The 24,652-nt window shown below is 38.5% G+C and overlaps 1 protein-coding gene across 1 annotated transcript in view; it reads left to right on the top strand.

The window, feature by feature from the left end:
- Nucleotides 1-997: 997 nt before the first annotated feature.
- The window catches only part of gabrr2a (gamma-aminobutyric acid type A receptor subunit rho2a), a 109,472-nt gene continuing 85,817 nt past the window's right edge, over nucleotides 998-24,652 (top strand). The window contains 9 exon segments of the mRNA XM_044167372.1: nucleotides 998-1,326; nucleotides 3,267-3,386; nucleotides 3,476-3,598; nucleotides 4,371-4,518; nucleotides 5,681-5,775; nucleotides 5,854-5,917; nucleotides 10,281-10,516; nucleotides 10,519-10,642; nucleotides 13,186-13,292. Of these exon segments, the coding sequence (XP_044023307.1) occupies nucleotides 10,438-10,516; nucleotides 10,519-10,642; nucleotides 13,186-13,292 (310 nt within the window). The 5' untranslated portion in view covers nucleotides 998-1,326; nucleotides 3,267-3,386; nucleotides 3,476-3,598; ... (2 more) ...; nucleotides 5,854-5,917; nucleotides 10,281-10,437.

Raw genomic sequence — 24,652 nt, 5'->3', positions numbered from 1 at the left:
GCAGCACCCCAGAGATGCAGGGTACAGTGTTGAAGTTGTTCAATATCATACTACAGTCAGGATGTTTTCCCGACATCTGATGCAAAGGGCTCATTTCCCCTATTCATAAGAGTGGGAAGAAATCAGGACCCTGGTAACCACTGTGGCATCTGTGTCAGCAGTTGTCTAGGTAAACTATTCTGTAGTATTCTAAATAAAACAAACAAACAAACCGAATTCCTCACCCAGAGAAGAGGTGCTCGTCAGGGCTGCAACTTAAGCCCGACTTTATATTAATGTGTATATAAATGAATTTGCTGTACAGTTGGATCAGTGTGTTGCTCTTGGCCTTTCCCTCCTAGATAGAGAGGTGAAGTCTCTGTTTTATGCCGATGACCTTGTTCTACTGTCTCCTACTGAGCAAGGACTACAGCAACAGCTGGACATAGTAGAAAAGTACTGCCAGAACTGGGCTCTGGCAGCAAATATGAAGAAAACTTTCATGATTTTTCAAAAAGGCCCCAGATGCCAGGAGAAGAAATACCAGTTTACCATTAATAATCATATCATTGAACATAGTAAGAGTTACACCTAGTTTTCACTTTTTGTATTTGTACTTTTTGTAACTGCAAGTCTACAATTTATTATTATTATTATTATTATTATTATTATTATCCCATCTTACTTATCTGTATATATTTTAATATCACAATTCTTCCATTTATGTATGTTTTTATTTTACACATGCTTTGGTAATGTTAACATCTGTTTCCCATGCCAATAAAGCCCATTTGAATAGAGAGAGAGACTCTTCCTGATTGAACTTTTGCTACACACAGAGCTGTGGCCAAGCTCTCACCTACATCCAAAAAAAGGCACTGTGTAGCTCCAGCTTGTGCCTGACATGTACTTTCTGTCATAGTTTTGGGTTTGTGTTTATTTATTTCCTGTTTTATTTTGGTAAGAGTTTCCCCTCATGTGTCGTCGAGCTTTACTTCCTGCCTTTGTTTGTTTTTCCCTCCTTTGTTTGATTGCCTCCCTGCTCCCTGATTAGTTTCACCTGTGTCTAGTTGTCCTTCCCTTACTGTGTATTAAGTCAGTGTATTTCCCCTGTTTCATTGTCAGTTCGTCTTTGTTTAGTGTCCAGTGTTCCAGCCATTCTTCCAGTTTTTGTTTCTTGTATTATTGGACTGTGTTTTCCTCTAGACCTCACATGCCATTTTTGGATGTTGGACTTATTGCTTGTTTCTTCGGACTTGGGATTTTCTTCCTGCTCCTTTACGGATTTGTTGCCTGTGTTTTGAACTGCCTTTTCCGGTTTTGATCTTTTCCTGCCTGACCTTCCATGTAAGCCCTTGTAATTGTTATTTCTCTGCGTCCGTTGAATGCATTTTGGGTCCTATCCCTTGTTTTCCCCGTTGCCCTGTTTGAAGTAGATATGATATTTTTATGTTTTTGACTTATTCAGCTCTTAATGTTTAAAGTGCTTAATCTCTCCCCCTATTTTGTAATACTGCTCTATATCATAAAACACGTGGCTTTAAGTTCTTTATAGTGCAATATACACAAGGTCGACTTGACTGATGTGTTACATTACATTATGAAGCTCAATGGAACATATGAGCCATTTGCATTGAAGCCAAAGCCGATCAATTTGGCTTGATCAGGCTTAATGTGTACTGTAAGACGTGTACTGCAGCAATTCAATCCATGTAAGTGTTTTAAGGCAGAATGTAAGCATAAGTAGCAGCTGTTCATGCAGCCTCTGTACCATATGTTTTACAATTCTAAAGGAATGCTGTTTGTAACACCTATTTACAGTGCATATGACACTTGGCACTTTATACATGTCAATTATCACAAATTTGCCTCAAGGGGCTTTACATTGTGTAAAGCATACCTCAAATCCTCTATTCCGTTAAGAGAAAACCCTTTAACAGGGAAAAAATTAAAGAAACCTCAGCAGGAGCAGAGGAGGGATCCCTTTCCCAAGATGTTAAGACATGCAATAGATGCCACATGTACAGAATAGACCAACATAGTAAAATTAGTGTGGACAATCATGATAAAATTATAAATATTTTTATAATAACACTTGGCTTTGAACAGAACTCCAGCTGAAAAATGTAAGAATGTACTGTGTACATACAGAGTTTACTTTTGCAACTCTATAAAGGCAGTCAAACAATTGTTTCCTGGGTACCTAATCTGGTCTGAGGAGGTCAGGGCTAACTTTTGTTAGTAGAAATTATTGCCACCATACAAATTTGATATTATATCACTAATTATTTGGGGTCTAAAAAATTGATATGGCAAACAGTTTCCTATTTACACATCCAGCAGACACAGAGTAACAGTATCATTCATTTGGTGTCAGGTTTGCGTGCATCTGATGAAGTCCAATATTCACTCTCCTTTTTAGCTCTGGTTTGGTCTCCACCAACTCTTGAGAAAAATGTCTCTCTAGCTGCTAAATGCTCTACTTGTTCACCAGCTAATCTCTAACTTTGGCAGTCTGCTGTGTGGTGCTGGGCAGGTAGTGAACAGTGAGTTTCAGAGCTTTTTCACTGAAAATATATGCCTGCTGTTATTGGAAAACCAGGCTGATGAGTGGTGACTATGAAGCTTTAGTTGGTGATAATTCTCTGTTGGTTCATCACTATGAGTGGCCTGGTTCACATTACACAGTGATCCATTGATAATAAAATAAAGAACACACATGTAGCCCTGCTAGAAGTGGCATAATAACGCTGAGATGTCCAGATACCTGGGGGAAAAAAACAGCGAAGGATATGACTCTCTGCTCTGTGCCATGGCAATCTTTGCCTCCACCTCATTACTGTTCTATAGCAGGATACCTCATCACATGCTATCACTTAATTAATACACACCACATGACCAATCCTGCATTAGTTTTCACATAGCTTGTGATAAGATAATGTACAAAGTGGTCTATAACACAAATAAAGCCCCAAATGACAGAATCAAAAGAACCCAACAAAAAGTAGACAACCCTATTATAACATCTTCTTAATTTCAGCGCTACTTGCTATCATTATGTGATTCATCATTCCACACACAATAATAATGTAAATGATGTTCACAAGCTGAGGTAATTCATGAATTTCTATCAAAGATAAGTCCAACAGCATCCAGGGATATGATTAGTGGCTGTTATTCAAACATAACACACTCATTGATCATTCAGTATATAATTAGCATTGTTACAGACTCATTATTCTGTAAGAAGTGTCATTCAGCAGTGCATATTGTGGTCTGCCACACAGATAATTACAAGTCCAGTTTGTCATCATGAAAGCTGTCAGGATTGGATGAGTGTAGACTGCTGTGGATAGTTTTGAAGGCACTTGAAAAAGAAAATGAGTGAGCTAGCAGCATTCTCCGAGGTAAGTAAAGGGGATGGCATCCTCCACCCCAATCGCACTTTGATGGTGGGCAACTTAAAAAGGCTACTCATTACAATTCAATCTTGCAGCTTCAGCAGCAGCTGAATCATGCTGTATAAGGATATGAAGTCATCTCTGGACAGACTGGTCTGCAACATCACAACTACAATAGATGTATACCTGGAGCAGAGGACTCAGTTTACATTCCAAATGTTAAGTGTTTCTATTCTGGTTGTCTCACACACACATTTGCTTTTTAATGTATCATAAAGTAAACATTATCTAAAAATCTAAATATGACTTGCAGATGTAAAGGGAGTTGTATAAAATCATAGAGAAATAAGAGGGTGAAGTTGCTGGAGGAAAACTTAAGATCTTTGTGTTTGTAGGGGCTTAACTGACCTCAACAAAGACAAAACTAACTAATGAAACATGAGGGGAGCAAATTTGCTGACTGGCCAAACCATTTAACAGACATGACGGGTGGAAATTACATCACCAAGTGTCTGGCGTGGCCGTGAGGGCGGCCATCACAGTTTTCTACTAATCATTTTAAGCTCAGGGTTTCAAGCGGTGACACCACTATACTCTTTCACTCCTCCAGGCGCCTCCCCATCCACCTCACAAATGGCCAGTGTACAATACCAAAGTATCTTGTGAGAATATAGCATTTTGGTGCTACAAAGGCACTCTTTTTATACAGGATTTACAAGTTGTAACTAATGGCTTTATTAATGGTTAATAAATAATTTACTAATGCTTTATAGATTAATTCTAATCCATTAATAGGAACAACTTTTGAGTTGGCAGGTTGTGAAAAATATCTCTGGCATCTCTTGATTCATTAAAAAGGTCAAGTTATGGGTGTTAGGTAAGCCAAGTGTCAACAGTGTTAAATTAGCCAGCTAAAGGTATTACATTGCTTTAATAACATGTGGGATGCTTTCCATTCAGCTAACTGTGCTTCCTCCCTATGTCCTCCAGCCTGTGACCTGGAAATCAGGGTCCACCATCATTGAGGTTCCAGTCCATAGAAATAATGTCTCTTTTGAATGATTCTAGCCCCGTTCGGGACTGTCTCATCCACTGTGAAGGACATTGTCCCAGAACGTTCCATATATATATCCAGAAGGTAATCTCAGGGAAGCAGCTGTGACGTATATTTGCAAAACCAACCATTTTCTCTCTTGTAAACCTGGTAAATACTGTTTGAAAACACTTCTTATAAAGCATGAATCTCACCTTCAGCCCTCCAGAGGAGCTTATGTCAGATGGCAACACCCCTTCAGTGAAAATCTGTTTATTGACTGATTGATCAGCAGAGTTGATCAGTAAAAGGAGTAGGCTGCGAGGAAAACATGATTAGTGTAATATTAATACTATTGCATCACTGCAAATTGGGAAAACTAACCATTAGGACAGGAATTACTAATTAGTAACATTATCCATGTTCAAAATAGGACGGTGTAGTCCCTCATTCGTCCAGGAGTGTTCTATCGTAGAAAAGGTTTCAGTCGTAGTCATCTGGACACTGTTTTCAGAATCAAGACGTTTGGCTCCCATCCGGAAGTCATTCTCAATTGTCACAATTGAGAATGACTTCCGGATGGGAGCCGAAACGTCTTGATTCTGAAAACAGTGTCCAGATGACTACGACTGAAACCTTTTCTACGATTATCCATGTTGTTTATCTGTACATGGTTTTTTTTAAATAAAGTAATTATTAGATGTATGTATAATCTTAATGAAAATGTACTTTTGCAACTGTTTCTTAATACTAATGCATAATACTTTTCTTTTCTTCCTGCTATACTTTTGGTTTACTTTGTTCATGTTTATCTTTGCTCATTCCGGTAAATTGAGGTGGTCCAAGTATTTGTCCTCTACAGCAGCACAATCATGGCTATTATTAGTCCACAGCCTTATTCAGTCTTAGGCTGAAAAGGATAGACTTATTGTATATACAGTATGTATAGCATAGCACATTGTATAGCCTTTCGTTAATGAATTGTATATTGTATTTAGAGCATATATCATCAATTTTACTGCTCTTTTAAGTTTTCTTTTTCTGTTCTTTCACTAATAAACATATTTTACATCACCTGCACCTTTTTTAAGGTCAACCAGGTTAGCATTGTATTTATTTAGCTAATTTTGTTTTTCTTTCATAGCCAAACCTGTTATAAGAAACGATATTTACCTAGTTGTGGGGATTTGTTTGTTGGCTGTTACCTGACAAACAACATTACGTTAATGGCACTAATCTCTGTGAATGCTTTCAAATCTTTTTGAAGTGAAGGGGGGAAAACGCTGCTAATGGACGTGACGCACCTCACTTCTGGAGACCCTACTCTCTTCCCATTGGCTTACAGACCTCGGGTTCCCAGACGTAAGTTATGCATTTGGACCCTCTTGAGGAAATCTCATCTAGTGAATACAATTCCTCTATCCTGGCTTCTCTTCCAAGGTTCCCTTTCTTGCATCCCAGTTGGGAGGAGCAGAGATGTGTGGACAAGACATGATTGAGGGAAGTAAGTAGGAACCCTTGGAGTCCGCTGTTGGAATGTACATCAGGAAACGTGTCTGCTCTACATCCACAAAGAAGATAATGTCATGTACTGAACCTTTTTACTAAAAGACATGCTGTACAGGTGTAACTAATACCATTATGGCTTTGTTCCATTTAGGTCTGCCAGTAAGCCATGCCAGTGAACCAGCACATACAATAATAGAGCCTTGGCACTGCAATACCTTAACGGAATACCAATATTAATATTATTAGTAACATCTGTGTTGGACAAGTCACGAGATGGTCCCTGATAAATCATTGAAAAAAGTGAATTGTCCTCTTGTACACAAAGACACTGAGTACTCAAGTGTGCACCCACATTTTCATGCTTTATACCATATTCTTCAACATTTGAAAAAGAAAACTACAACATGATGGATCTCTAGCAAAGCTTACAGTAACCTGTATCATAACAAATGAACTAGGCTCAGTTTCATTTTCAGAGGAATAAGCTAAAGAATGATGATACTGTGGTGTCATCTGATTTTTTGGCTAGAGAACAAGGGTTTTCGGCCTTTTGTTCTTGACACGTGCAATTGCAGGTAGGCTGGGGAGTGGATGACCTCGAAGTTTCTCAGATAAGAAAGCCTGGAACAAGGTGTTAAATTTTCATGGACAAAGAAGCTATGTCAAGGGAACATTTGACACCGCCAGTTATGTATGCTTGTTTATTGATTATCTGCTTGCTAAAGTAGACCAAAGACATAGATGATTACCACACTTCTTGCACAAGGATACCTACACAGGGGCTGAAGGGATCATCTGTTTGAAGTGAATGTTAAGATCTCTTGTTGGAAAGTCAATCAAAAATGACCACAAAGAGATGCAAAATGATCACACACAAAAAAACAACACAGAAAGGGACTTCCGGTGTAACCAGCGGATATCGGCTATCGTCTGATGACGACTTGAATGCAGATAAATATTAAAAAAGCTAATATCTAGGGTTCCGAGATTGATAAAAAGCTAAATCATCATGAGACGATGGCCGATGGGTTCTGAGACTGCATTTTGGTCAATGCATTCCCCCCATAGACTGTATATAAACATGGAAGAACGCATCTCAACTTCCTCCCACTGTACAAAAATGAAGCCAAAATAGCCCGGATACTGGAGCAGCCATCTTGCATTGGTGACATCATTTGGAGCCAGAGTCTGCGCAGTAGTGATCAGAGTTGGAGCTGCGGTATTGAGGTCCCGCCCATACACCCGGCCAACTCAATCGCAAGCCGGCCTCAGCTGTCAATCATGACGTGTAACCCCCTTTTTATAGCATTAAAAAACTAATTAAAACCAAACTTATCAGAAAAATCAACACTTGAACATGCATCAGCATGATAAGAACTACCTAAACTGACAACCTAAGCCCGCTCAAACTTGATTGGTCCATCCTACTCAGGCTACAAACGAAAACCAGAATGCTACCGATACCAAAATCTTGTCCCTTGCCTACAGATTCTGAATTCATGTGCAGGTATCTGTTTATAGAGATTAATTTGTAGCTAACTGAGAGCAGCCAAAGACCAGCACTAATGAAACAAAGTCCAATGTAGCATCAGAAATGTTTGAATAAGAAGTTTTGAGGGGACAACAAGAAACAATGAGTGAATGAGTGTGATAGTAATGCTATCATTATGAAGGAATGAATTCAGGCACCCTCAACACTAAAACGCAGCTGCTAGAAACTGAAGTTACAGGTTGTGGTCACACTTGGATTATAATGTGAATGTAGAATATGTTCAGCATTGATATTTGGCATAGGGTCTGACCTCATCACTCCCCACAAGGATACATCAAGCTCAGCACAGCAGGGAGTGGGGAGTGACGACAATAATTTCCCCCCTTGGGGAACATACCGAAGACTCAGAGTCCACAGGTAGGTGAACAGTGACAGTATAATGTTCATGTGATCATGAATGGCAACATTTATTAAATAAAAGGCACAAATTAAATAATTAGAAAGGATAAATTAGTTATTTGTGCGCACTAAGTAGTATTACTTTTTTACTTTTTTCTCCACAACACCTGCCGGGCTTCGTACAAAACATGCTTTCCATCAGTGAAAAATAAATAAATAAACAAACAAAAAGTTGTCTTGACCTTGGTGTTAATCGTACTTTTACTTGGTTACATTAGCATTTTGTAAAAATTTGATAACTAAAAATGTTGTCTCATCTGACATAGTATGTCATATTCCAATCTAAATCTCTAAATCTAATGCTCATAAAATTTAACAGGTACACACATGTACACTCCTCCCATGAGGTTTGGACAATGTCCAGTCAAATTTATTTATAGAACACATTTAAAAACAACAGGCACTGACCAAAGTGCTTTACAGAGGAATTTAAAATATAATTAAATAATTAAAACAAAACTAAATAGCTAAATAACTGTAATAGAAAAAACTACAGCAATTTTCTCATTATATTAATAACTAAGGGGACTTAAGTGCAATTGTATAAAGGTCTTTAGCCATGATGTAAAAGTGATGATAATTAGGGAAGAGCTCATAGTGAGGGAGTAACTGTTCCACAGTCTGGGTGCAGCAATGGAAAAACCTCAGACAGCAATGGATTCTGACTGGAAAGGTGGAATGGTGAGGAGTAAAAGAGGATCTCAGGGGTCTGGATGTAGAGTCTAGATGTAGAGTATGGACTGTGGAGACTGGAGATGTACAAGTCCAGCAGTGCTTTAAAAACAAATACAAGAATCTTAAAATCAATTCTATATTTTACTGGTAACCAGTGAAGGGAAGCCAGAGCAGGGGAGAGGTAGTAACCATGCTACCCATGAGAAGTGAGAAAGAGAGGTGCTGAAGTCAAGATGTGAAGTAATGTAAGATCTACAAAACAAAGAAAAATGTTGTCAAATTTTAACACAGGGTCAAAAATGACATGGCATGTGTACAGAGATTTGAAGACAGGGGCCCAAGAGAATTGTCTATACCAGTAGAGAAATATTTAGGACCAATAGTAAGAACCTCTGTCGTGCTCTCATTTAGCTGAAGATATTTGGCCATCCAGCATTTGACACCCTCAAACAACAACTAAAAAAACCCTGACGATTATGTGTTTCATTCGGTTTCAGTACAGCTGAGTGTCGTCAGCGTAGCAATGACGTGGTGAAGTGGTGTTGTATTTTCTGAACACAGATCCCAGTGGTAGCATAATGAAAATACAATAGGGCCTATGATTTTCAGATTGGAAGTTATTGAGTACAGTTGGATCTAGGTTTGTTTTTTTTATTAAAGGTTGGGTGACAGCATGCGGTGTGAAGAAGACTATAAGACTATAGGCACTGGGAACTTTGCAGCTAAATTAACCAGAAGGGCTAATCCCATTTCAATATGGAGATGTCAGACCAAAGTTTTTACATAATTCATCCCATCCCATGGCAGCATTGGCGACAAGCCAGATCATGTAGTGGCTCTTTGAGGGGGAGCAGTGCCTGGCGATTGGCAGGGAAATCCAGGATAAGCTGCCTTTCTCTGAGGCTGCACAGTGGGTGCTGGCTGAGTGGGTGATGAAGAGAATCGGATGTTGAGTCGGTGATTGTTAGGTGAGTCATTAACATTGGGAAGCATCTGCATCTGCCGCTGCAGGTGGAGCTTCTGCTGTGCTGCCATCTGGGTGGTGTAAGTTTGTGTTGCGTAGGCAATATGGGAAATAGATACGTGATTAATCATATATTTCATCATATGATTTGAGGTACAAATAAAAGCATAAAGCTTTAATACAACAATAATTTCAAAATATTTCACTTAATGTATCACTTATTTATGAATTAAATAAAGTTTTCAACATAAATGTCCATCATAAAGATAAAGAAATTGATTTTTGGGGGATGGGAGATTGTGATGGCTTCAGCACCCTTTGCTTTGGTCCAGTGTAGTGTGTGTGTGTGTGTGTGTGTGTTGCCAGTCCTTGGCTGGGTAGGTCTAGGTCAAGGTCTAGGTAATATTTCATTGACTTTTAAATGATACATTTTGACTTTATCATTGGAGTGGTGCTTGACATACTGAGAATCAAACCAACAGCAGCCATCATAAAATATCATGTGGCATAGTCACAAACTCTGAAATGGTGAATGATTCTGCCCAAGGCCCCGGAAATGCTTGCTCCGCCCTTGCACTAAATGAAAATGGGGGTTGCATTTAAACTGGTCCACCATGTCCCTGAATTGAAACGTGATTCCTTTGATGAGGTTTTTATTTACAAGAGGGAGGAATAATCTGCTTCTCTTGTTGTGTCATGCCAGGCTGCAAATAATCCCTGTGTGTGTGTGTGTGTGTGTGTGTGTGTGTGTGTGTTTTCCCCTCGGAGCATGCAGGCTACAGATGTTCAGTCTCTCTCTCTCGGAGGAGGAGGAGGAGGAGGAGGAGGAAGTGCAGACCGTCTATAGGATCGCACACACTGCAGCCTCGCGCGGCAGAGAGTCTGATACCATGACAGAGGACGCATCCATCCTCTGCTGAGAACCATGCGCTGCCGGCTGAGCCCTGCTGGAATGAACCGACTGAAAGGGGCTTTCAAAGGACTCACCTGTGGATTTGCGCCGTCAAGATGCCCTATATGACTAAACTTCTGATTTTACTTCTATGTCTGGTCGTTACCTGTGAATGCCGTAAGCACGGACACCGGGTGCGGAGATGGACCGGTACCATGGAGACCCAAAAGCATAGCACGTAAGTGGAATATACAGGGACAATAATGGTTTAAGAAGCTTGAGACTACTGTAGCTCACGGATCACTTGTCACATTATTGAGAATTAGTTACATTTTCCCAAATTAAAATATAGAATTAAAAATTTAACAATTACCAAAAAACAAGATAAATAGATAGAGGGCTCATACTGAGCCAAATCACAGCTGCTTTATACTTGCAAATAGTTAAAGATGCATTATGGAGTAGTCTATATGTTGGGTGGAATGTATGTTTTCTCAGTATTATTTTAAATAAAAACAAATAAGCCATAAAGACAGTTCAAGTCTGAACTGCATAAATGAGGTGTGGTCAGAAGTGGAACTCTTTGGCTTTATTGCTGAGTGATGATATCTCGTTGATAGGCATGCAACAGTTTGTATATGTTCACACTTAAAAACATAGTTATCAACAAATGCATTGATTAATTTATCACATGGAAGGAGTGTAAATAATAAAAACCCTATAAAAAGGTTAAAATAATGTAAATTAAAACAGTTTAGACTGCAGTTATGTCAGTGCAAAGTGTAACATTCACCCACACACATCCATACACTGAAGGTGATGAATCTGCCTGCAAGACACTGACCTGCTCATCAGGAGGAGTTTGGTGTTCAGAAGGACACGTTGACATACTGGGTCGACAAAGCTGTTACTTTAATGTTGGAGAGCACTGTTCCTGCTCCTACCAACAGTCAGCTTTGGTTTCTCTAAACAATGACGATCTTTCCCCTAAAATCTTAACCATGTAGGGTTTTTTTAATTGGAATCATATTGTCGTAAAATTGTAACAGCCATATATGATTTGGGAGGCATCGACAAACAATGTAGTCCTGCTGATACTGTCACCAGATCAGAAAATGCTCATATGAGACCTTTTGGAAGGCAGTGACTCACAACCTATTTTGTTGCTTAGTTTGTGGGACTTGTCGTAGTATTAGGAGGATCTGGGTATCAAAGACATTGCTCTCCCAATCTGTATCATTGTTTCAGCAAATGCATAAAAACAGGAAGGTTTTTGGTAGGGAGGTGGACTAGGGTTCCGGAGTCCCGTCTGTAGTTAGGTTTAGGCAACAAAAGCACTTTAATTATTAAATGTTAATAAATACATTGTTTCTTGTCTTTCAAGTCACTGTGGACTTTATCTATATTCCCGAACCTTGACACAAGAGAGCGCTGTTCGCTTGTCTCCTACCAACGTTTGTTGTTTGTTTTTTTTGTTTTTTTTCTCAATAATTCCTTTAACTTAGCTAAGTGGTGGTTATTTCAACCATCCATGTTTCCATAACTATTTTTGGCCTTTTTGTGCCTGAACTTAACCAAACCTTAACCTTACCGCTTCTAGATCAGAACTGGCTATTAGAAACAATTTTTATAACTATGATTTGTAAAAGTTATGGAGGGCATTTCCAAACTATGTTGTACTGCTGATAGGGCGTCAGATAGAAAATCTTAATATGTTTCATTCTGGAGGGCAGTTACAACCAATGTATTTTAGTGGACTTGTTGGAATCAAACCAACACAATGGTTACTTAACTGATGTAACTCAAGAAAGGCCTCATGAGTTAAATCACAGTGTTAGCCATGATAAAAAGACATGTGCAAGCTAATCACCACAACTCTGACAGAGCTTGACAGCTTGAACACTGGTAAACATTGATCGAACTGATATCTGTTTCAAATGATTGTCATGCAAAACACAAATTATAATCAAGAATGTATGGGAGATGAAAAAGATTAGGATGCAAATCAAAAACACACTTGGTGCTCAAGCAGAGCATGCAGCAGTGTCTCACTCAGGCGTCTTCTGTTGGAGGAGCCCTAACCATATAACCCTAAGTAATTCTCACTATTCTACAATTAAGTATTCTAAATTAAGATTAGGTTTAGAGGTTTCCTCTAGTCTGAGGAGTCTGATGCGCTGCATTCCAGCATATATGAACCCCAAATGGACACAAGGGTGAGGAGGGAAATACATTTATCTCTTCTTTACTGCTTGCTAGTACTGCAGAGAAAACGTATATCTGTCTGTTATAGTTTTGCCAGGGCGCGAACAAGTCAAGTCCATCTGTCCTCAGAGGTGATTTACCACAGCATGTGGTCTAAACAGCTGCAGCACCATCATCACTGTTAGGCCGACACTATACCACTGACAATTATCTCAGCGCAGCATTCTGCTTTGCTTGAACACAGGGTTGATCTGAACATTTCTAAAATACATTTGCATTTTCACTACCATGAAATGATGATTACTTTCTATGTGAGCTTTCAGCTGCTGGCATTTTATGTGTGGTCTTTTGGAAGTATGGAATGCAGATGTTGTGAAAAAAGAGCAATGTGAAAACTTACTTTGGTCTCTAGAACATTGAAGGTAAGAAAAAAACAAACAGGTTCTAGATGAATGATCACTTTGTGCAGTCCTTGTTCTCAGTTGTCACAGCAGAATGAGTCAGTATTCTACAGTGTTGCCAAACCCCAGTCTTTCAGTCGACTACCCTCTGACAGTGAATGTCATCTTCCTCTAGCTCCTTGGCCAAGAAGCCTCCAGATGTGACCAAGTCTCGCAAAATGAAGACAGAGCATCTGCTCAAAGTAGACGATCATGACTTCACCATGAGGCCTGCATTTGGAGGTAGGTGTGGAGTGCTCCCCTGACATTTGTATGCATTACTTTCCTGTTGTAGACATACGGGCATTTATTCATGATAACAAACACACACAGACATAAAACTCAAGGTACGCTTACTAGCTTTTTCAAGAGTTTTCAACCACATCTCATCTGCTTAGTTGCTTAGTTGTCTTGTCAACTCTATTCACTGATCATGAGATGTGGTCAAAAGCTCTAGAAAAATCTAGTACATGGATGTTGAATTCAGTCTTTTGTCGTGTCAAAAATGATACAGCAAGCTTCTTCCTGATGTATGAATTTTCAGATTTTCTAAATCCCTTCAGTTCATCATTCATCAGCTTTTGTTTATTAGAATAGCAGAATTACTGACATTTTAAATGGTTATTCGTCTTCACAACCTGCAGCTCAAACCTGAATATGAGATCTAAGCAACAGAACATGTGAAGTTTTGATCAAATATCTGTCTATGAAACAGTTTGACATCCTGATGACACCATGGTGTTAATTTATTTCATTATATTATATTTTTATTACATTTTCTATATTATTTTCATATTAAAAAAAATCAATTATCTTATTATCTATGTAATACAAAACACTGACTAGATTTTGTACAAAAAGCTCATTTTATTTTAATCTCATTGCACAACAAATTGTGTAAAACGCAAGTGTTGCATAGCAGTAGACATTTCCCAACAAAACTTTAGTTTGTTCTACTGAAGACTCTAGAGCTGGACAGATGTATTTGTCTTTGAAATATGAGCCAATATGAACTTATTGCAGACAATGTCAAAGATATGTTTGAGGCAATTTATTTTATTGCATAGTTTGTACACTTACATTTGAGCACTGACATTCTGTCTTACAGTGTAAAATGTCCCTCTCACTACATATCTTGGTCACAATTTTTTAAGAACCAAATTTAAGGGATCCTTATCAAAATATTTGTTATGGTTTGTGTACAAAAAAGAATATTAGCCAATATATTGTTAAGAGAGTTCTTTTTTTTCAATACATTTTTGTAGCTCTTAAATATCAATATTAGTATTGCCCTCACTATAATATTGATCAGGCTTTAATAGACTCCATAAGCTTTAATAATATAATTGTTTGTCTGAGAAGCTGAGACTTAAAGGGACAGCGATTTAATAATGCAGTTCTAAAAAGTTGGGGGACTCACAAGACACATATTCAAGAAAAAATGGTCACCATCTGTGAAGCAGAGGTTTTAATCCCTGGAGCCAAGCTCTAAAAACGCTGGATCCTACATTTCCCATAATGCATCTCAATGGGATCTATCATTAGACCCTCCCTACCTTGTTAATACCCACATCTTTCAAACTCCATTCCCAATTTGTAACACACATTTTCTGTTTCAAATTTGTAGCCCAAACTGACAACCCTGATTACATCTCTATGACATCGTCAGGGTTATTTTCTCAGACTTGACAAAGCTCCTCCAGAGCCACAGAAGACATTATACTCACAGACTGAGTAGTACTCCTCATGAAGTAAACTGACCTTTGTGTGTAAAGTTGGTGGAGTGCTCCTTTAACCCTGTGTTGGGTGTGATGCCTGGAACTAGAAGCGACCTGAGGTAGGAATGGAGGAAAGAGAGAAGTATTTGGTTGACCTGAGTGTGGTTCACCTGTCCTCCCTCAAGCTTCAAAATCCAATTGCATGTCAGCACTTCTGTCTGCCCTCATGTCTCATAATTGATTGGTCTTTGGTGTCCATAAACTCTGATATGTAGGGCTCTTTGATGTTATACCAATTTAAAATATCCATCCCTCTCTTAAAGCATGAAGCATCTCTAGCCTACACCCTCCACATTGATCTTGCTCCGTCATCAGGTTGTGACTGCAATAAACACACATGTTTTTTTGTTCTGCTGGATCACAAGAAAAACTAGATCTAAAGCTTTTTTTTTTCAGGCTGACAATATCACTAATCTCCTGTTCTGGGTTTTTAAGATGAATTTCTCAGTGTGGCAGATGCTCAAGCATTAAGAAGTTTTCCCCAAGTTAGAAAGCTTTTAAAACATCCCACTGGGGTCGTTCTGTGTGCGATCTAAAGACCACAGTTCACAAGATGTTTCATACACTTATTTTCAAGCAGCATGTCTTAATATCTTTCCAAGGCAGGGATTAAATCTAAAGATAGTGGTGTTTTATCATTGAAATACTTCAGAAAGTAGCTCAAGGCTAGGTCTTTGTTGATTTGCTTAGAAGTATGTTCCTCTTGTATCTCTTTTGAGCAATTAAATGAAACTCGTAGGATCTGCTCAAAACTCGACCTAGCTTTCATAACGATATTTGGATACTAAGATACTGTACACCCACCTCTCTGCTCTGAAGTAGGATGGGAAAGGAATAACTTTTCTTCTGACCCTTCTTCCTCTGAAGTTGTACCTTGTTGAGAGCAGAAGATGAAACCGCCATTAAGTGAGGTTGCTTCTCCCCCGTTAGAGTGATTGTCACTTTCTGCGAAAGGCAGAGCATCTATCAGGAATTCACAGTGGAAATGGAACTAAAAATAGCCCGGTACTGGCACAAAGTCCCATCAGAGGATACACGGCTCCAGTCGCATTAGTATAAAGAGTCTCATACTCCACCCTGTTTCCCTACAAAAGGCTGCCTCTCCAGATGTGTTTAAACCCTTTGCTTTAAAAAAAAATTAATAATACTTTAACATGTTTAGTTCCACCGAAACAGACCAGTAAGCTACTGGTTTAGCTGCATCAGAATGAAAGGCTGAAAATTTGAAATGCCCCCAACACACCCAACCCCTTCCTCCAAATAGGCAAGTCAATAACAGACTCAGCACGAAGGGAAACCTGTTGTTATCCAAATTAGAGACTTTGTGAGTATAGATGTCAAGTTACATTTAATAAAGAAAAAACTACAACTTTTGGAGCTGCAGGCATCAGTTCTAGCAGTCATGATGACGTAAAGTTATTTTGAATCCTGTAACATCGCTAAAAAAAGTCAGGTGGATCAAGAAAAACAAGCACTCAGATGATCAGACAGGTTTTAAACAAGCCAACAGTTTATCCAGATTATCTAAACCACTTTATTTGGAGGTAAAACTGAAACTGATTGCACTCGTTATGTCGCTAATAATCTTTCATTGCAAGGGAAAACTAAGTTTGTCAGTCAGTAACTTTGTAAATCAGTCTGTAAACTGTGATGGATGTTTACAATTTGGGCTTAAAACTGATCACTCTGAGGTTGTAGTCAACAAAATTAACAATCAGTGTACTATGTTTGCTGAAGGTGTCTCTATTGTGTGGATTCTTGCTCATTCTGCCTCTCCGTCCCTCTCTTCAGACACGTCCACTTTCCCAGGCCACTTCATTGTTATTCTTTACCTGTCCACCAGTCAGACTTTTCCCATCTGCGCTGCAATCACCTCATTTCCCTCACCTGAGCTTCCCCACCTCTCTCCCCACCTGCACTTAATTTCCTAATCAGCCATGCAGCACATATACTAGCCCGTTTTCCCCAGTCAGTTTTCAGATCATTGTAGTTTCTTCGTTTTCATGTTTCTTTGCTTTTGCGCCACCTGTGCCTGCCTGTAAGCTTATTTGTATCTTCAGCTGGTCATTAAATCATTGAACTGTCCCTCTCTGCCTAGACTATCCTTCTGCTTCACACTCACCTGTCTGACAGAAGGTGTAAGTTACACCACCCCAGTAATTTGTTGATATTGCAAGCTCCCAGGAGTTTAATAAGGCAACATTTTGACCATCGAGGTTTGCATGACAAAGACCTTAATGGTTGAAATAAATTCCAGGGAGCTTACAAGTTTAAGTGAGCAAACTACTTATTTTTTTCTGTTAAGTGGGAAATATGGTCTAATGGGAATGCTAAAGAAAAGGTAAGAAAGTCATCCAAAAAGAGGCCTTATACTTCTGGGACCATGGAAATTTAAGGCTTTATGGACCTCATTGCTTTTTAAGATAGCTTGCCATGAACCAGACAGATAAGTACACTGTATTGTGATCAGAATTAGTTACAGGGGGCCTTAATTTAGCAGTATAGACACTTTGTACATTCCCATAACACTTCTACTCCGTGTAAAATATTTCACATTGTTTATAGCCAGTAGCACCAGTTCTAGCTTGCAGTGGTTAAAATCTTAAAGTATAAAAACCAGGGCTCCTGGTGTGCGTTGCAATTGAAACAGTCAGTTATGTTGCAGCTCTTGTAGCATTCGCTCTGGGAGGTACATAGGCTGCACAGAGGATTATATTCCCAAACTCTCTGGGCAGGTAAAAGAGTCTTAAAGATAAGCAAAGTAGTTCAACGTCAGGGTTACATACCGTTGTTCTTACTGCAGACTAACGGCACCACTTATCATTCACATACACACAGATGCCGCTACCTCTGCCTGCTGTTCTGTCTGCCCGGGTTAGGGAAAAACCTTCCCCCTCAACCAGAGAGCTGACACTGTCCGAGTGAAGCCAGGTCTCAGTAAGCACCATCTCTTCCTGGTACTCGTAACAGAATCAGAATCAGAATCAGAAATACTTTATTGATCCCCGAGGGGAAACTCTTTTGCTACAGCAGCTCACTATCACGTCAGTGCACACAGGAATAGAAGTACTAAGCAAAAAATATAATACACGATAATACAGGTCAGAAAATAAATTAAGTACCAAGTGGGTATAAGTATAAAATTAAAATAAGTGTAAAGTACAAAGTGGATTTACCAGTATGTACGGTATAATACAATGTAATAATATTATATATGTACTGTCAAGTTAAGTGTAGCTTATTAAGATGATTATGAGACAGTGGATATTGCACAGCAGTAAAAGAAGTATGAATAAATATCAATAAATTAAACTGAAAACAGAGTATATTGCACAGGAGTAAGAGATCCTGGTGTTATCGCGTAGCTCCTCAATTTTATCTTGCAACGATCTGATATTTCTCAGTATCATTGCTGGCATGGGGGGGCTATGTCCGCGTCATCATTTGGTCTTAGGCCTAAAGTGGGTTCTTTTTTTTCATTAACTATAACACAAAATCAAAGACAATATATAGAAAATGGTTAAAATCAATCTGACAGAGGCTAAGATATCCTGATTTTTAGTCCCTAGTATGGGTTAAGTCCCCAAAACACTTGATCCAACATTCCCCTTAACGCAACCAAGACTATTACATATGTACATGGTTTTACACATACACATTCAAAAAGATCTGGATCAAATTCAGATGCTTTCAGTGGACAGAGAGGGGGTGAACGTGGCTAACCGATGGGGTGTATTATTACTCTTAATCCTCGGTAAAATAACACATTAAGCTTGTTGTTAATCCACGCTGAAGGGAAAGAGAGAGAAAGCCCATCGGCCAGATCATTTGATGTATGGGCTTGGAGCGAGTCATGTTATGATCTGTTAACTGTATACCAAAGCCACTGTGTGCTTTTCAGAAAATGTGGCTTAGCAGTGTTTCATTTACCTAAAAGCTGTAGTAATCAATATTTTCATATTAACAATGGATCAGATAACTGCTATTCTAACCCTACAAGCTATTCCCACTGTGTCTCACCTCATAAATGTTCACATCATATTGTAATTGATGTGACCACAGCACCCTAATGCATTTCAAGAAAAAAAAAAAGAAATGCCAGTTTTGCGAAAAAGAAAGTTGGAAAGGACGCTGTGACGCACAGGATTAACGAGCTCAGAAACAACAGAATACCAAGGTATAACTGACCAGATGTGTTTAGAGGTGTGTGTGTGGTCATTTGTAGCAGCCTGGTGTCTTTTGTGATTTAATGAAGATAAACACAGTGGAAGTCGTGCGTAATGGCACTGCGCTCTGATGCAGCGCATTTCCAATCAGAGGCTGCAGATTTACCAACATATCTGTCCTGCTGCCTTCATATGTCTGCAGGGCAACTGAAGGAAAAGCTTTTCATACAGTACAACGCAGCTGTGGACAACACATACTTTAAGAATCACTCATTAATTTATAGATTAGTGCAGACTGATTAACCAATGTTCCTGCTTTATCCTCAATAAACGTTATTTTTTGATGCCGATTTAAGCACATCTCCTGGTTGGAGTGTTTAATTAAAATTGTTTAATTACATTTTAAGTATTATTACATTATTGCTGCACATTTGTTGCAAGTATTTAGTTTGCTCTTGTTTATAAAATCACCAAAGTGGCAGTGGCGTGACTTTGCTCCAGAAACAGACTCCAGCTCCAGTGCAATGTCCCATTTTCCACCAAAATCGAAATAACTCGCTCTGCCTCATTTGAATGAACCTCCCACCTGTACACCATGCGCTCTGCGCTGGGTTCCAAAATACCACACAGACAGGCAAAGCAAATTTCAAGGTCTGGAAAATACCAAACTGTCAGAGCGCTGCTTGCACTGGTCGTTGCGCCGCCATGAAAATAGGGCCCTTTGCGTGATGTGAAAGGAGTCACTTGTAGTGACAAAGGCACAGAGAATTATCACCAACTCCACAGTTCTGCTGAGCTCTAAAAAGCTTTTTAGCTTCTTTTAGCTTATCACCACCCACAGCTCCACTCTCATCAGCCTCATTTTCAACAGCACTAATGTTTTTAGCAAAAAAGCCCTGATAAACCTACTGTACACTACCTGCCCAGCATCAAACAGCAGACAAAGTTAGCGATTAGGTGGTGAACATAGTAAAGCATTTAGTAGCTAAAGAGACAAGAGTTACATAATGTAAACGTAAGAGCCAAAACAAGAGTGAGTGTGACACTTATATTCACTGTATAGCCAGAAACAATAAGTTGCTTCATGCCTGCTGGATGTGTACATAGGTAACTGTTTGCCATAGAGAGACAGAGTCCTGACATCACCTCAGGGCTAGCTGCTGTTTCACTAGCTGTAACTCAATGCTCATAGAGAGCTGAAGTAAAACCGGAACCTCTGGGTTCTGTTCCAGAAGTGAGAAAACCTCATTCAAAATCACATTAACATTTGTAATAATGCTTATTGTGATAATAACTGGAAACAAGCTGACCTTGAGGAATACTGGTTTTAAAAAGAAGGTACAACTGCCACAGAAAAGTTACATACTTTTTTGGTCTTTATTTATCCAGGGAAAGTCAACAGAGCTCTGGGTCTTTTCCAGAGACTCTCTGCTGCACCCTCATTGTGTGAGCGTTGCCACTGAGGATTTTCTAATCTTTTAGTCTTGATGAAAAGGTTAAAGTGCCATTGATGCATCACTGAAATGCACAAAAAAAAATGTTTATATTCCACTTAGAGGCTCTTTAAAACTCATAAATTATATGTGATTGAATAAGTTAATTAGCAGCTGTGACTGCTGCTGCCATAGTTTGATGTCAAAACTGTGGAAATTTAATTAAAAGATTGTATCTAGCTTGATACATCAAAGGAAACTGCAGTTATCCATTGATGTACTGCTTTATTATTTCAAGCCAAGTTAAATGCTGTCACTTTTAAATGTGTGCATAGGCAAATAATTTTTGCATTGGCTCAAAAAGAGGTTCATCTTATTAAATGTCATGAACAGCAGAAACTTGTCATTTGCTTTATCCCCGAGAACCAAAGTGTCCTGTGTGTCATCTGTGAGGGGACATGAGCTCAGGGGAATGTCACAATAATCACAGTCTTTGTTTCTTTTTCTTTTTTGCAGCTAAAGCTTAAAGCAGTGCTCACTGATGGATGGGTCAGTAGCACCCAGATACCATCTGGAGATGTCGTCTTAATTTGAGGTGACTAGAGTATAGCTTTAGTTGCTAGCTTCACGCAGTGAAATTTAGCTTGCCTGCAGTTTTAGCCTAGCCTAACTCTGACTAGCTTCATGGCAGGCCCCCCAAGCAGATTAAGCTGCAGGCGGGTCCTCCTGCTGACAGCTTAGATTAGCACAGGCACCAATCTGTTACGCCATCAGACAGCTGTTACCCCGCATATGACACTTTGTCCCAACTGAAGAACAGACACAGAAATGAGAAGAAGAACCAAAACTGGCTGTAAAAGTGCATCCAGTGTTGGTGAAGGTACTTTGAAATTCTGTACTAAAGGAAAATTCCGATATATATATATATATATATATATATATAAATTTCAGTGTTACACTCATTATTTTGTCCATTATGACAATCGGTCATGATAACATTTTACTCGTATTAGTCACTGTGTTTTCCCATGTATTTTATTGAACGTACAGTAAACAGGTCCTTTGCTTTTGTGTCCGTTAATTTGGTTTGAGATGATTTCTGTCATTTAAGTTTTTGAAAATTCTATTGATGGTCTTGTTGGAGAATTTCTACAAAGTAGGTGGTGAGTAAAATATTATCATGACCAACATTCATAATGGATAAAACTATTAGATTGACAAATATTCTTTTAGCGCATTGTTTTGTTTTTATAGTCCTGCTTAGCACCAAACAGCAGACAGACAAAGGGAGAGATAGCAGGTGAACACAGTGGAGCATTTAGCAGCTAAAGAATCACATATTACTCCAAATGAATGATGATGTCGCTGGATGTGTAAATAGGGAACTGTTTGCTAACACATTAGCCATATCAACTTTATAACGCAAGATAAATGTCAGAGAAATATTCTGATAATAAAGTAAAATCAAACTGAATCAAATCAAAATAAGGCCATAATGTGTGTGATGTTTAGCTTGTTGTGAAGTTCTGCCAAGAAAAAAGAAAAAAAAGATTAACTCAACTTTAAGCAAATAAAATGTGTTTTATTCTTTTGCACTGCATACACTTGCTGCCTGCAAGTGGCAATAAATTAAATAATCAATTAATTAGGTAATGCACCTTTAACAAATTTCCCTGCGAAATTACAGTAAACTACTGGCAGCTGTGGTCTCCAGCATTATACCGTTATTTCTAGTCTCACATCTGTAATTTACATTAACAGTTCATTACTACTTAATTACTGTATTCTACAGTAGAGAGTGAGGTTTACAGTGTAATTCTGCAGCTAGTCATGCAGTGATATACTGTATTTCTACAGTGTTGCTGTTGTATCTGCATTAACAGTTTCTAACCGTATATATTAGAGTAAACTACTGAAAAGTTTTCTTCATATTCATATAAAAACAACTGTACATTGCAGACATATGCTGTAAATAACAAAGTGCATTTAATCTTAATGGTCCAGTATATAGATCTAAAAATGTGCTCAGTTTTACATAAAACAAGCATAACCCCTAAAACACCTAGCCCAAAAGAGGATGAGACAAGTGACAGCTTTATGGAACTGAACATTGTATGATAAATTGAAAAGTTTCATTGTAACTCAAAATATCTTAGAAACGAAGCAAAATATGAATATGAAAATACTTTGTGTTTGAAAAGTAAATATCTTAAAGTGCAAGTGCAAAGTGCAAGCCTCAATGAAACAAAAACAATATAAAAGCACTGTTAAACAGATTGCAGGTTAACATCATTTGTAATGCCTTCAAATGTTCTCTGTTTTAATTGGCAGAGGGTTGGCATCCAGATGTCCAGGCTCACAGCTCACTGAGTGAGAGACACAGCATGTAACACTTGTATGAGTAAACAAATAATATTGCCTGGAAATCACCTATTATGTCTCAGCTTTTAGTACACCTTGGCAACAAACTGCAAAAATCCTTGCAGCAACAGCTGCAGCTTAGAAACACACTTCGTTTGAGCTAAGATATCTTACAGACCAAATAATCTTTCAATGCAATATAACCAATGGGTATTCTGGGGCTCAGTAGTCAAAACATCTGCCATCTTTTTTATTTCCATCCTTATCATTGTTGTGTGCTTAAGATAATATGAAATGCAAGTGGGGTAAATGAGGTTTATTTATCAGGCCAGTCTAACATTAGCGTTCACTGACTTTACCACTTTAGTGGCATCGAGCGGTGAAGTTGCAGATTGCAGATTGATCTAGAGCCAGTGTTTGGTTTGTCTGTTCTGGGCTACTGTAGAAACATGGCGGTTCAACGTGGCTTATTTTAAAGTAATGAAAACACAACGATTTTTATTTTCAGGTGATTATACACTAATGAAAACATACCTATGAAAATTATATTCCATTTCTGCCAATAGATCCTCCTAAATGTTACACAATGGACCTTTTAAGTGTAGATGTACTCAAGAAAAGGCAAATATTCAAACTTCCAACTGCTAAAGACAAACTACCTGGAAATGCTCTCTTGTGCTTGCAAGGATTATACCAATTTATTGTTAACAAAAATTGATCTTGGGTTACTAATTAGGTAACCAGATTCACAAATGTAATTTTATTTTCTCAGTATGATATTAAACCTTTTTGTTTGATTCCAGGAGGAATCAAACAAAAAGGTTTAATAAGTGAGTTATGATTTAATAACTGAGTTATGATTTTTCTTTCAAACTCTTAAATTATTCATATGTATATACATCACTTTTATGTGTCCAAAATAATTATTGATTGGCGCAAGAATTAAATGTTGCTGATATGCATTCACAGTTAACAGTAAGGGTTCAATTCAGTTCAATTAAATTTTATTTATATAGCGCCAATTCACAACAGAAATTTAACTCTTCTTAATATTATTTACAGAGACCCAACAATTCCCACCAAGAGCAAGCACTTGGCGACAGTGGCAAGGAAACACGTCCTTTTAAGAGGCAGAAACCTCGAGCAGAACCAGACACTTGTTTAGTGTGACATCCCCAGCAATCCTCATTTAATTTTTTTGAGATGATATTTTCAGTACTTCACTACATGTGGTTGCTTTAAAAATGTTGATAGCATGTGGCGGTAGAGGCTTAGTCAGTCACCCGGGCTGTATTATCTTTGTCATCTTCATTAAAGAATCCCCATCTTATTGTCTCGTCATCTTGTGATGGTACGTGTAGGGCTTCATAAAATTGTTCTGTTCAAAACATGGTAGAAAATTATACATTGAAATTAATACACAAATGATAAACTTTGATCACAGTAATAATCACCTTTTTGTCACTTTTTTAAGACCATCGTACCTGATGGTGTAGACTTGACAGCAGCAGGTTGATGGTCCAGTGCAGCAGCATCCATGGTTGAGAGGTTTAGAGGTGATCAGATAAGATTCACACAGACGAATTAATCAGCACACAAGTCCCCAGGGGAAATGGTGGTGACAACATTAAGCCAAGGGATGGTATCTTGTATGTATAGGCTAAACTACTCCTGCCCATCACACCTGACTTACTTTTGTTTGTGATGATTTACAAATGATTCTTTGTTTTCGTTTGTAGACCATTCATCGCACCATTTAACACTAGCAAAGTTATTACCTTTACTGTTTGACATCCACCTTCCTCTCATTTAACTTCTTATTGAATTCTTTATTATAGTGTCATATATATCTATGTAATACAGAG

The sequence above is a fragment of the Siniperca chuatsi genome, linkage group LG15 (assembly GCF_020085105.1).
Source record: "Siniperca chuatsi isolate FFG_IHB_CAS linkage group LG15, ASM2008510v1, whole genome shotgun sequence".
Lineage (NCBI taxonomy): Eukaryota > Metazoa > Chordata > Actinopteri > Centrarchiformes > Sinipercidae > Siniperca > Siniperca chuatsi.
The sequence above is the reverse complement of the archived record's forward strand: the minus strand, read 5'-3'. Positions and strand labels throughout refer to the sequence as shown.